The sequence below is a fragment of the Anomaloglossus baeobatrachus genome, chromosome 9 (genome assembly GCF_048569485.1).
Source record: "Anomaloglossus baeobatrachus isolate aAnoBae1 chromosome 9, aAnoBae1.hap1, whole genome shotgun sequence".
NCBI lineage: Eukaryota > Metazoa > Chordata > Amphibia > Anura > Aromobatidae > Anomaloglossus > Anomaloglossus baeobatrachus.
Genome location: NC_134361.1, coordinates 206607506 through 206621217, shown reverse-complemented (window position 1 = coordinate 206621217; position 13712 = coordinate 206607506). Strand labels below are relative to the sequence as shown.

The 13712-nt window shown below is 46.0% G+C and overlaps 1 protein-coding gene across 1 annotated transcript; it reads right to left on the bottom strand.

Annotated features, from left to right (window-relative positions):
- Positions 1–63: 63 nt before the first annotated feature.
- On the bottom strand, positions 64–10268 carry LOC142251872 (uncharacterized). The gene is made up of 6 exons (XM_075324921.1): positions 10169–10268; positions 9866–9918; positions 9058–9270; positions 2342–2483; positions 2107–2257; positions 64–2021 (listed from the first exon to the last, which is right to left on the bottom strand). The coding sequence occupies exons 1-6, from the start codon at positions 10266–10268 to the stop codon at positions 1493–1495; spliced, it is 1188 nt and encodes a 395-aa protein (XP_075181036.1). The 3' UTR covers positions 64–1492.
- Positions 10269–13712: the final 3444 nt, after the last annotated feature.

Here is a 13712-nt window from a genome sequence, read left to right as displayed (position 1 = left end):
TAATATTATAAATAAAATGTTCACTTGTATTTTTGCAAACAAAATTCTTTTTATTACATGCTTTACAACAGTACAAACAAAAAAGTGGCCTACCAGCCACACAAATAACCCAACAATCCACCCTACACATCATAAACGCTGGTTGGAAATATAAGTATTTTAATGTGAAATCAATTAGAAATCTGTAAAGTCGTATTTTTATTATTTGACCCCTTGTATTTTTTATTCAAAAACAAACATAACACATATGACAGTGCTGTAAAAAATTATTGGCACCCCTGCAATCCTGGCACAGAATAATCAGTTTACTCATGAAAATGTTTATCATCACAAAGTACTTTAGTTTATTATCTTAAAATCATTTTTCGAGAACAAATTGAGTATTCTGTAACAGAATTGCAGGGGTGTCAATACTTTAGGCCACACTGTATCCATATGCAAATTTAAATTGGCAACTATAAAATGTAATTAACTAATTTAAAAACACCAAAAAAAAAAACATGTCACTCTAGCAACTGTGATATGGCCACCAAGCCACAGGAATACATGAAGGACAGACCTTTTTATTAATTTACGACATACACCCTGGAGTCATCAGCATGTACAAATTAAAGTTTGTAAAGACCGGACCCTATTTGTATGTAGAATTATTGTTGGACAGTGATGCAGTGTTTTGATAAATGCACACAGGACTGCTGAACCAGTCATGAATACAAATTTGACATCCCTGCAACAATCAAGACCCTGTCACACACGCAGATAAATCTGCGGCAGATCTGTGGTTGCAGTGAAATTGTGGACAATCAGTGGCAGGTTTCTGGCTGTGTAAACACGTAACAATATGACCATAATTTCACTGCAACCACAGATCTGCCAAAGATTTATGTCTGTGTGTGACGGGGTCTTCACACTTGTGAGAGACTTGCCCAAGTGTCATCTCACATCACCAGGCACGGCAACACACTCTCCTGACAGAAACATATCGGCTGTATGTATTTCTATGCCGCTGAGACACTCCTGTCCGGAGAGTGTGTGGCCATGCCGGGTGATGTGCTGACAGACTGGCGCAATTCTCTCGCCATTGTGACTCTTTGTCCGATTTCTACAAATTAACATAAAAATTGTAGAGTAATAAAAAAATATTGGTACATACTTATGAATAGAGTGTCTGTTGCTTTTTCAACAAAAAAAAAGGGGCCTTCATGTTATGTGTGATACATATCTGAGGTACATATATAATTATCACAACCTATATAATTCTGGGGTAAAATACCCAGAATTATAGTTGTCAGATGGGTTGGGGTTGGACATTGAAGCCCTTGGTTGATTTAGAATATTGTTTTGGCCTACTTCAGCTGATAGATGTTGGGATTGGAAACTTGGTGTTGGTGCACCAACATAACCTTGGTTTTGTTGACCCAGGGGCAAATTGTTTGGTTGGGATTGTTGCTGGATCATTGTTTGATCAGTATTGTTTTGGTTACCAAATGCATTACAAATTACATTTACAATTTTTGCTAGAGTGGGATGGGGGGGGGGCTTCAAAACCATCAAACAGTGCACAGCATGCAGCCATGCATGTGGACTGTGTTGGTTTGTTCATTTCTTGCAGCCTGCTAGACAAACTTGCAGCAAATGAATCACATTTATTGGCTTGGGAGGATGATTTTTTTAAAAGGCTCAGTGCCTCACAGGTCAGCTGATCACATTTCTCAGAGACAGTTGAAGATTTTGTACTCTTCCCTTTTTTACGGAGCAATATGGTAGACCTGTCTTTATTCGCTACTGACGAAGATGGCATGCTGGGACATCGATTAGAAGTTGTGGCCGAACAATCGGTGTCCAGCCGTTCTTCAGAGGCTGACGGTTCCGGTGCAGTGGACGGTAACTCCAAGCTGAGGTTGGCAGCAGCTGGGGATCCTATATCCTCCAAATCGTCGGTTGCCAAAGGTAGCATGTCACAGTCGGATTCTGGTTCCAGGGTCACATTTGGCGCTTCTGGCATCATATTACCTTCAGTGCTAAGATTTCAAGGAGACAAATTTTGTATCTGATTTTTTGGAAAAAAAGTATATTTTATAAAAAATTACAAAGACAAATACTTACGGTCGTAATCTTCGACCAGTGTTAAGGAACTGTAGTTCATCCTCAAACAATATTTTCTTGGAGGGCGCTGCTGAACCACTCAGGTTCGCCTTTGCCTGGTCTTTCTGGAATCTGTCTTTGACGGACCGCCATCGATTACGAACGTCTTTATCTGTAAAGCAAAAATAAATTACTCAATCAATTCTGTGAATAATAAAAAACAAAAAAAAAAAAAAAAAAACATTTAGCCCATTACCAATTTGAAACTGTAGCTTTTTATCGGCCTCATCAAGGAGGGGAAATAGCTCTCTGCAAATTTGGGTCCACCAGTCATGGCGTTTATACTTGTTATGGTATTCATCGCACGCTGTATCCCACAATCCTGGTCTACATTCCACCTACAAATTTAAAAAAAAAAGGAATTAAATCATATATCCAAAAAATCCAAACACATGTGAGACGGTGTAAAATGGATTGATAAATCGGTAATTAATAGTCATAGATAGATAGATAGATGCATAGATAGATAGATGCATAGATAGATAGATAAAAGATAGAGGGATAGATAGATAGATAGATAGATAGAGGGATAGATAGATAAAAGATAGAAGGATAGATAGATGCATAGATAGATAGATGCATAGATAGATAGATGCATAGATAGATAGATAAAAGATAGAGGGATAGATAGATAGATAGATGCATAGATAGATAGATGCATAGATAGATAGATAAAAGATAGAGGGATAGATAGATAGAGGGATAGATAGATAAAAGATAGAAGGATAGATAGATGCATAGATAGATAGATGCATAGATAGATAGATGCATAGATAGATAGATAAAAGATAGAGGGATAGATAGATAGATAGATAGATAGATGCATAGATAGATAGATGCATAGATAGATAGATGCATAGATAGATAAAAGATAGAAGGATAGATAGATAGATAAAACATAGAGGGATAGATAGATGCATAGATAGATAGATAGATAAAAGATAGAAGGATAGATAGATAGATAGATAAAAGATAGAAGGATAGATAGATAGATAGATAGATGCATAGATAGATAGATGCATAGATAGATAGATGCATAGATAGATGCATAGATAGATAGATGCATAGATAGATAAAAGATAGAAGGATAGATAGATAGATAGAGGGATAGATAGATAGATAAAATATAGATAGATGGATAGATAAATAAAAGATAGATAGATAGAAACATGGATTGATAAAAGATAGATAGAAGGATGGATAAAAGATAGATAAATACAATACATGTATTTAAATAGATAGATTTATTTATTTGTGAGTTGTGTCCCCCCTCTCAGCAGTGGCCTTGCATGATCGGGGAGGTCACACAGGGTCACTGCTAGCAATTGACAGCACGTTGGTGTTTGTGCTGCTTGTACAGTGAATGTCTCGCGACCGTGGGAAATGACCTGGAATAACCCTGCTGAGGCTGCAGAGGTTTCCACGTCTCACACAGCGCTGGATGTCGTGTGGATTACTTGGTGCAAGGCTATTTTTGGACTTAATAAAGTGGTCAAAGAGGGCTTTTTGGGGAGTTTTATTGCAAATAAATGATTGTCTCGTGTGTTTATTTACTTTAACTTGCAGATTAGTGATGGCGTGTCATGGACGCTGCCATTACTAATCTTGGATTTATTGGCAGCGAAGTGCTGCCAATAACTCCATAGATTACCCTTTTTGCCACTGCTACACGGCAAAAGGAAGGGCCAGTGACACGCCGAGACTGTCGCATACAATGCATGCGACAATCTCGGAGCAGTAGCGGGCTGATATTCGCGGCTGCGAGAGGGGGGGGCCGTAACCATGGCCCTCGCCCTCTGCAGCATGAGAATACCGGCCCGCCGCTGTGTGTTCAGCTCGGCCGGACGTTAAATTACGGCGGAGCACACGCTATTTTTTTTCTATAAAATCGTGTGTAGAGGGGTCTGTGTCAGTGTGATGTGTGATGTGTGTGTGTGTGTTCTGATGCACTGTACATACTTACCAGTTCTATGAGGTGTTTTACATTAATGGACATTCTGGTGTACCACGACATTTTTCTGGATGTTTACAATCTTCACAAAATGGAGGCACTTCCTCTTCCTGTTCTTGGGACATCACTTCCTTTGAAACCGCAGGTAACTAGGTCCCGAAACCGCGAAATACCGCAGGGAATAACGCAGGAAAACGCAGTGAACCGCACAGAATTTGCTGCCTGCGTTATTCCCTGCGGGATTTCATGATTAACATTGAGTCAATGGAGGGAAATCCCGCAGCGATGTGCGGAAAAGAAGTGACATGCACTTGTTTTTGCTGCGGGATTTCCGCAGCAAAACACGCAGCTGTCAAATTCCGCCCAGTGCGCACAGGATTTTTTTTTCTCCATAGGCTTTGCTGGTGTTTCACTGCAGAGATGTTATCAACATTTTCTGCAGCGAAACATGCAGCAAATCCGCGGCAAAATCCGCGAAAAATCCGGTAAGTGCGCACATAGCCTAAGGTTGATTCCTAGGCTGGAGCCTTACATGCTGTGCTCCTTCACCATCCCTCCTGGGCTCTGGCTTGAAGTGGGAGCCAGCACGGTCTCCATGCTTGGCAGGAGACCGGTCTCCATCCGCAGCCCTTCAGGACCCTGCTGGACTGGAGCACTCATCCCCAGGGACTTGGCCCTGCGTCTCAGCAAGCTAAGTACCTGAGACGTTTACTTTTCGGGGTCCCTGTACATTATTGTTGTGGGAGAGTGTGCTTATTGTGTGTTTTGACATTTCCGGCGGGTTCTCTAACTGTCGCCTGAGAACCGCGCCGATGGTGCCTGTGCGCCGGCCGCGCCGCTCAAATTTAGGCCCCGGCTCGGCCGGAGGCCTAGTTTCGGTTTCACTGCCCTTGCATGTCACTCATGCAGAGAGACAGGCTCGGCTCCGACCGGCGGCCGTTCGGCACAGGGGAGGGACACTCCCCACTGCAGTGTGTGTCCCCTCCCCTGTAGGTCTCTATGGCCCTCCAGATCCCGCTCCTCAAGCAAGTCCCGCCCCCTCCCTTCGCTCCGGCGGCCATTTTATCAGCGTTCTCTCTGCGATCAGTCACATTGCAGTGCTGGTCTGTAGCATCTCTGCTGAGTTGCTGTGCTTGGGGGTCCGGGCTTCGGGATCTGGAGGGCACACCTAACTCTGCATGGCAAGCTGAGCTGGAGAGCGCCCGCTCCGAAGCCCACCGGTTACAGGAGCAGGACAAGGACAACAAGATGCTGCTGGCCCAAGTTCTGCAGCTGCAGGTAAACCACTGCGGAGCCAAACAAGCAGCTCTGGAGTCCGGGGTGGGGGGTCCTCATGTCTGACCCCAGAGAAAATAGATAATCACATCTGTCGTCTTATTGGAAGTCACATTTACTCTGTAATTCAGGTTCAGTAATGTAATGTATGTACACAGTGACTGCACCAGCAGAACAGTGAGTGCAGCTCTGGAGTATAATACAGGAAGCTATGGAGAACCTCAGAGTGGAGGGCATAGTACCCCGTGATCTGTGTCTTGTCTTTCCTCTTACATTGATGATCACGTGTTGCGTGCTGTCTCATATGTTGGACGTGTCCTCTTTCCTCAGGATGAGAACGCTTTGTTGGGGTCTCAGGTGGAGAATCTGCAGTCTCAGCTCCGTGATGCTGTCGACAACCTGGTGCATCCAGAACAGATCAGCGCCCGAGTGTCTGAACTGATGCGAAAGCTGCAGACTGGAGTGGGGGAGCTGCGGTGCGTCCATGTTATCTGCACTCCTTATAATCGCACAGCAGTTGTGGAAATATTCTCCACCAGACATGGCCGCACTCAGCGCTGAGCAGACTGGAATATCCACAGTTGGTGGCAAGCGGTAAAGAAACACCATAACCCCAGAGCTACCAGTCAGCCCCATAAACTGGCCCTCGGCTCTCCTGTCCCGGACTGGGCTCGCCGACCCTCGTCTCTTCTGTCCCAGGCTGGGGTTGCCGGCCCTCGCCTTTCCTGGACTGGTGGCGCCAGACCTCGCCTCTCCTGTTCTGGGCTGGGGGAGCCGGCCCTCGTCTTTCCTGGACTGGGGGCGCCAGACCTCGCCTCTCCTGTTCTGTTCTGGGCTGGGGGCGCCGGCCCTCGCCTCTCCTGTCCCGGGCTGGGGGCACCGGTTCTCGCCTCTCCTGTCCCGGGCTGAAGAGGCCCTGGATTATTGGACATTTCATTACAATGTTTCCTCCAGACGTGGAGGAGCCGTATATGTGCAGACACAACAGCGCCCTCATGTTACACATGGGGTGCCGATGCTACAATGGACACTGGATGTGTATGGCACACGTGGGACCCGTGTAATTTCTACATTTGGTTTTTGGCAGATGTTTGGCTCCATCTGATGTCCTGGGGCAGAATCTTCTGGAGCTGCAGAGACAGATCGGTCAGATCCTGCGGAAATCAGAAGAGGAGAAGAAGGAGGCAGAGGAGCGGCACCAGAGGCTGCAAAAGGAGGTCTCTGCCCTCCAGGAGCGTGCTCGCCAGGCCCCCGAGGACTATAAGAAGGCGTGTACCAAGGCGGCAGACGCCAGGGTGAGCACAGAGACGGAGTCCGCACGCAGCTTCTCACCACTGCTCTGCTGCCAGCCACAAACTGCTGTGCAATAATGTCTAACACGTTACAATGTGTCAGTGCATTATGTCACAGGGGAGACTGGATGCAAATGTAACAAAACCTCGGCTGTGCATAATACCAGTATCCAGCAGTATGTCATGTAGAGATCTGGAAACTGGTGAGACGCATTGTGCACAGGAATGGAGGAAGACTTAGATCTCTTCTCCAGAGATCCAGATGGAGCAGCGACAGCACGAGGCAGCGGAGCGACAGCACGAGGCAGCGGAGCGACAGCATGAGGCAGCGGAGCGACAGCACGAGGCAGCGGAGCGACAGCTGGAAAACCAGGTCCAACGGCTGAACCAGAAGCTCCGCACCATGGAGGAGATACAAGGCCTGGCTAACCAGCAGCTGCTGAAGGCTGAGGAAGAGCGGGAGAGGCTGCTGGCCAAGCTGCACCAGCTGGAGGCCGAGGTGCGGTATTCACTGCCAGCTGGTGAACCCCGAAATGCTGCCCATACCCTCCTGCACCCCGAAATCCTGCCAATACACCCCCCCCCCCGCACCCTGAAATCCTGCCCATACTCCCTCACCCCGAAATCTGGGACCTCACCCTGAAATCCTGCCCATACCCCCGACACTCTGAAATCCTGCCCATACCCCCAACACTCTGAAATCCTGCCCATACCCCCCCCGCACTCTGAAATCTGCCCATACTCCCCCCGCACTCTGAAATCCTGCCCATACTCCCACCGCACTCTGAAATCCTGCCCATACTCCCCCCGCACTCTGAATACCCTTAATAATCTGCCCATACCCCCCCGCGCCTCCTCAGTCTTGTATGTGTGCCGAGGAGCGCCCCCTTCAGCATGTGTACGGTGCAGTGGAGCACCCCCTTCAGCATGTGTGCGGTGCGGCGGAGCGCCCCCTTTGGCGTGTGCTGATACGTTGCTGTGTTTTGTAGCGGGATGTACAGGATTCCCGCGCTCGGCACAGACTCTCCGGACTGGACCAAGAGTTGAGGGAACTGAAGAGGGACGTCGCCTCATCCGACAAGATGGCTGCCGCGGAGCTGAGTGTAACCAAAGAGCAGCTGAGGTCCCTGCACCGCACCGCTGTCCAGATAAACAGGGAGAGGACGGAGGTAAGGCAGTGACAGGAGGAGATACTAAGGAACAAGTGCACTCGGGGGCAGTGACGGGAGGAGACACTGAGGAACAGGGCCACTCGGGGCAGTGACAGGAGGAGACACTGAGGAACAGGGCCACTCAGGGGGCAGTGACAGGAGGAGACACTGAGGAACAGGGCCACTCGGGGCAGTGACAGGAGGAGACACTGAGGAACAGGGCCACTCAGGGGCAGTGAATGCTGCATGGTGGGATCAGGGCGGGGGGCAGTGAATGCTGCATGGTGGGATCAGGGCGGGGGGCAGTGAATGCTACATGGTGGGCTCAGGGCGGGGGGCAGTGAATGTTGCATGGTGGGCTCAGGGCGGGGGGCAGTGAATGTTGCATGGTGGGCTCAGGGCGGGGGGCAGTGAATGTTGCATGGTGGGATCAGGGCGAGGGGCAGTGAATGCTGCATGGTGGGCTCAGGTTCGGGTCACTTTTAGGCTGTGCGCACACTATATATTTCTTTTCTTCAACAAAAAACGCACCTCTGGCGGGAAAAATGCATAAAGTGTGCGTTTTGCTTGTTTCGGTGCGTTTTGCCACTTTTGGTGCGTTTTGCCACTTTTGTTGCGGTTTTGCCACATTTTGGTGCGTTTTTGCCACATTTTGGTGCGTTTTTAAAGAAGCACAGCACTTACCATTCTCATACTTTTCATGCAGTGGAGGCTCAGGAACTGCACCCAAAAACGCAGCAAAAACTATCGTGTGCGCACAGGGCCTTGCTGTTACTTTTCTTTTCTCATTGATAATGTATCCCAGATCTCCAGCAGTTGGTAAACTACAACTCCCAGCATTGCTTTAGAGCCGCAGACTCCTCCAAATAGCTGTTCTGTGTCCTCTTGTAGGAGATGCAGGAAGCTGAGAACTACAACTCCCAGCATGCAGCGCTGGTATCAGCGGAGGCCGAGATAGAGCTGCTCCAGGGACTGCTCCACACCAAGGACAATCAGGTGACGCTCCACAGATCAGTCTGCAGGGGGCGGGCTGGTGAGGGTGGGGCGGAGTGGCCAGGAGGTCCTCTCCCAAGAAGGAGGAGCGGTCGCAGGACCCTGCCCTGGAGGAGGAAGAGGGGAGTGACCGCAGGGCCCCACCCAGGAGTGCTGTCACCACCTATATACAGACAACACGCTGCCCTGTCTGTATTCCACGTCTGCTCAGCTTGAACTCCGCGCGTGTGTCCCAGCCTGTACGCCGCACCTGTGTCACAGCCTCCTCTCCCGTCACAGCTTCAGAAAGTAGACTCCGGACTCGCTGTTTCCCGCTCGCAGCGGAAGGAGATCCACCGACTGAATGACGCTGTGCAGAAACTACAGGCGAAGATGGATCCAATATGGTGCTCAAACAAACGTTTTTTATTTGAAATAAATATTTTGTCCAACGTTTCAACCCGTTGAGGGTTTTCTTCAAGGACTAATTTGTGATAACAGAAAAAAAGAAAGGGATCCAGTGTTACAACAGTATAATGTACACAATTGTTACATAATGGGGACATGTATCACATACATGAGAAAGAATAAACAAAATGCTTTGCAAAAACAAGACAAGCATTCCATATAAAGTATACATGAGGACCACCCATGAACAGACTGTAATAATATGAAGTATATCCCCTCAGGGATTAGCTAAATGTAGTTATGCAAATTGCGTGGATTAAATGAAGACATACCTATGGTAGATGAAACTAAACTTCTTAAGCAAGCACCAAGTCACGTTAGGTGAAACAGATTTTTAATGTCCAAAATGGTACTAGAAAAAGGTGAAACATAAAGTGTTACTATTGAGAACTGATAATAATAATACCCAAGGGGGACAGCAAGGGATTGTGTTGTTGGCCTACCTAAGAGGGCCAGTGTTGGGTGTTAGGACATCGATTCGTGTTGGTAGAGAGAAAAAAAGAGAGGTCACAGCCGTCCTGTGAAATCAGAAGAATATACATATGTTCACTATGTTCACTATAGGCGTCGTTTAAAGGCTGGTGTCATATCGGCTACCCTGGAGAGCATACCTTGCAAGTGAAGCTAGTGTGTAAATTCCATGGAAGTCGCTGAAAGCCTAATCCTAAATTAAAAAGATTATATTTCTATAAAAAACAAGAGACATGACAGGACGGATGGCATATAACCCTAAAAAGGGGGGGCGTACCTGGGGAGCAAAGCTAGAATGTGCCAGGGGTCCAAAGCCACGATGTGAGTCAAATTAAAGCCAATGTGGGTAAATGATTCATGCTGTGATATACATGGAAACAAGTCTGAGATGTATGTCAGAGACTAAAAACATAGTAGCATTGTCACTGGATGTGAGTACCAACCAGGGTAAAGTAAAGGCATGATTACCACCAACACAGGAGTAGAGGAATAGGTCTTAGATGGGTCCACAGGAATACTGGGGAAACTAATGGAAACACACATGATCGTACATTACGTTAATGCAGAGGAATGTGTATTGGTCATGGGAATTACCAAACCGGGGGTGGTAATGGACACACCTCACCATGGGATGTGGATCTCATGGGTGTTATGCTGTATCAGCCTCAAATCATTACTTCTGTGATCCAATAAGATCATCAGTTGGTGAGTGTTAGCTGTGGTGACAGTAAGGGAGATCATATAATGAAGAGTACATGAGTCAATATGACCATACCTAGAAAAGAGAAATGTAAAGAGTCCATCGTACCTTATTCAATGGTAGCCATGTAATGTAAGTGAGGCTACATCAGCTGTGGGAGAGGTCCGCGAGGTACAAAAGTATGATCCCCAGAAGTGGAGTGGTTGCTGGAATGTTATAGAGGTGATAAAAAGAACATGTGGGTGAGGTCAATGTATGAACGACAGATGGGGTGTAAGATGGTAACATACCTTTCCTATGCTGACTGTATATGTGTTTTCTGTAAATGAGCAGGCCAAAGGCTCTATGGAGGAGCAGAGGGGAAGGGGTTAAATGGGGAATAATGCTAGTGGGGGCAAGAGGTTCCATAACATACCTGTGTGGAAGGACCGCCACGTGTGGGACACTGGACGCCTTGAACGGGAAGTGCGTGGTATTTATGCTGTGCTAAGAGCATCAGCTTCCTGTAGAGAGTGGAACGCATATGGCCCGCATGTGGCCGCAGGCGTGGTGACGTAATGCCCCGCGCATGCGCGGTAAGGCCAAACGCCGTTGAGGCAGCGTCAGCCCCGCGCATGCGCGGAAGGCAAGGCCCACACGTCTGCGTGTGTGCCCGGTGAGTGAGGGAGTGCGTTGTGATGTAACGCGCACGCGCGGTGCAGTAAGCACCGGAAGTCCGGCGCCGTTACACCACGCGTGCGCGGAAGGCAGAACTCACACACCAATGTTAATGTCCTGCACTCTCACTTAGGTTTGTATATTCTCTCAATGCGAGCACTCTCCCACAGCGCGTGCGCGGGGTCCCCTGTCCTCCGCGCGCTCACGATACACGGCGTCACCCGGCGCCCTGCCCCGTTGTGCGCGCGGTGGCCATGTGTCCCTACGCGCACGCGCTGCTGACACTTTATCATTGGTGTGTGTGCCCCCTGACGAAGAGTCTATCGAAACACGTGTCGGACGTTTATGCTCCTGACTGGTAATGTCTCTTTTTCTAATGCTCCTTATGTCTGGTTACACTGTTTGTTGCCTGTCTCTGGTGTGGGTATGTTGAGACATGGCTAGTCACCTGGCTAATATAACAGCTTGATGATGATCTCAGGTGATCAGTGTAATGTGATACATATATATATATATGTTTTATATGGCTGCAGTGACATCTAATGGCGATAGCTAGTAGGTACAGATAGGTGGTATCTATACCGCAATATATGTGATTGCAAGCCTGATTCAGGTTGCAATTTACGTCATTCAGTGGGTGATGAATGCCGCCACAGTGTATATTGGAGGTGATATATATATAAAAACTTGTGGTATATTCAGTCCTGACTGTGATAGGGTTGGGCTTATTTGAGCCGGTGGTGCTATACAACTATCAGGACTGACCACTTCAAGATAGATATAACTATTTTTGATATATAACAAATGTTGCTTGACCTCTATGTATACATTGGCGGTATTTATCTAACTAGCTAAGATCCGCATTGACAGGATTGTTATCAGCCATGTGGTCTTATTTACATTAATTCAGCTCATACTTTGTATTGTGGATAATCTATTTTCCTTGATATATATTTTTATGAGTGAGAGTAATTGGAATTATGGATACTAATTACAGATATATATGATTTTTATGAAATGTAATATATTTGTGACATTACCTTGTCTAGAGCATATATGAATATCATGCATATTATGTTGGTCCCTACCACTACCTGCACTAAAGATTGTTTATACTAATAAAAAATAAAAAATTGAATTATCTCTTATTGTGTGTCTGGGCTTCTATGATCGCCTTTTCTCCTTTCTTGTTCACATGTTCATGCGATTTGCCCTCACACGTAGTCCTATCTGATGATTAGATTGATGGTTTCTACTATATATATATATATATAATGAATATCAGTTCACTGTATCTTACCCTTTTTGCCATTTTTTTTAGTCATGTCAGTCAGGGATCTTGCTATGGCAGAGAAATTCTTAATAAACTTCCTGTAATAATTTGAAAAACCCAAAAACATTTCAGAGCTTTAAGGTTCTCAGGACAGTTCCACTTCAATTTAGCTACAATTCAGTGGGATCTATCCTAAAACCAGAAACCGAAATTATGCAACCCAAAAACGGAGGTTCCTGAACGGCAAATACACACTTTTCCAATTTTGAGTACAACTTATTCTCTCTTATGCAAACGCCCCTTGCAGAGCTGCATCCTGAGCACAAGGAGAAACTCGGCACCAAGAACACTTTGCACACACAGAGGAATCCCCTGATGTCTTAGAGCCTGCCTGAGACCCTGCACTAACTGGCCCAGTGACTCCCCTCCAAGATGCTGTGTGCTCAGCCTATGCACAGCAACTGGAGCAGCAGCATCTCCTCCCTATTGGTGAAGCTGAAGAAGAAGAGGAGGAAAAATAATTCCCTGGATGAAAGCGATCAATAAGGGGACAAAAACTGCACTCTGGATAGGAGATGTGTCTGGAATGCCCCCCCTCCCCCACACAGGGACCTGGCTCTGACTCATTTGGACAAGGGTGCCTATGCAGATTTCATTTAGTTACATCATTGTGAGTAGTCGGATTGTTCCTCTCATGGCTCACTTATTGAGTTTACATGCAGCAAATAGTAACCTAGTATGTATGTGTGCATATATAGATATATATATATATCTCACGCTACCATTTGTATATATTAATTTTTGCATGTATATACATTGCATATCTTTGCATGTACATATACTGTATATATACCCATGGTGTGGCTTTATATTTGTGTGTGTGTGTGTGTACACATTATATAATTTTGCATGTATATACTTTTATATACATTTAGTGTGTGTGTATAATATTATATATACATATATATATATATATATATATATGTGTGTGTAACTGTACATACATTGTATCCATTTGCAAGAATATAGTTGTATATACTACATATAAAGAATAAATACATATGGTGTTTGTATGTTTGTATAATATATATACAGTATATATACATACTGTATCCATTTATAATTTACTGTTATTGGGTCCCAATGACCAGTGACTGAATCAATAGATTCCCTTTAATTGATTGATGGCAGAGGTCATAAAACAATAGCACTGTGGTATGGCTATTGAGTGGCTATCAAATCCCATAATCTATTAACCACCAGAAGTTGTCACTAATGTGAGTGACTATTAATGAAGCTGCTCATCAGTTTCATCAGTGAGTGCCAGTTGCAGCCTTGTTATTGTTGTTATGATGTA

Excerpts from the sequence above, each read along its gene's own strand:
- LOC142251872 (XM_075324921.1), bottom strand. The coding sequence starts at position 10,268 with ATGTGTGTTTCCATTAGTTTCCCCAGTATTCCTGTGGACCCATCTAAG. Across the intron at positions 9,271-9,865 it reads ACACTAGCTTCACTTGCAAG|TCCTTGAAGAAAACCCTCAA; the intron begins GTATGCTCTCCA and ends ATCACAAATTAG. Across the intron at positions 2,258-2,341 it reads AAAGCTACAGTTTCAAATTG|ATAAAGACGTTCGTAATCGA; the intron begins GTAATGGGCTAA and ends TTTGCTTTACAG.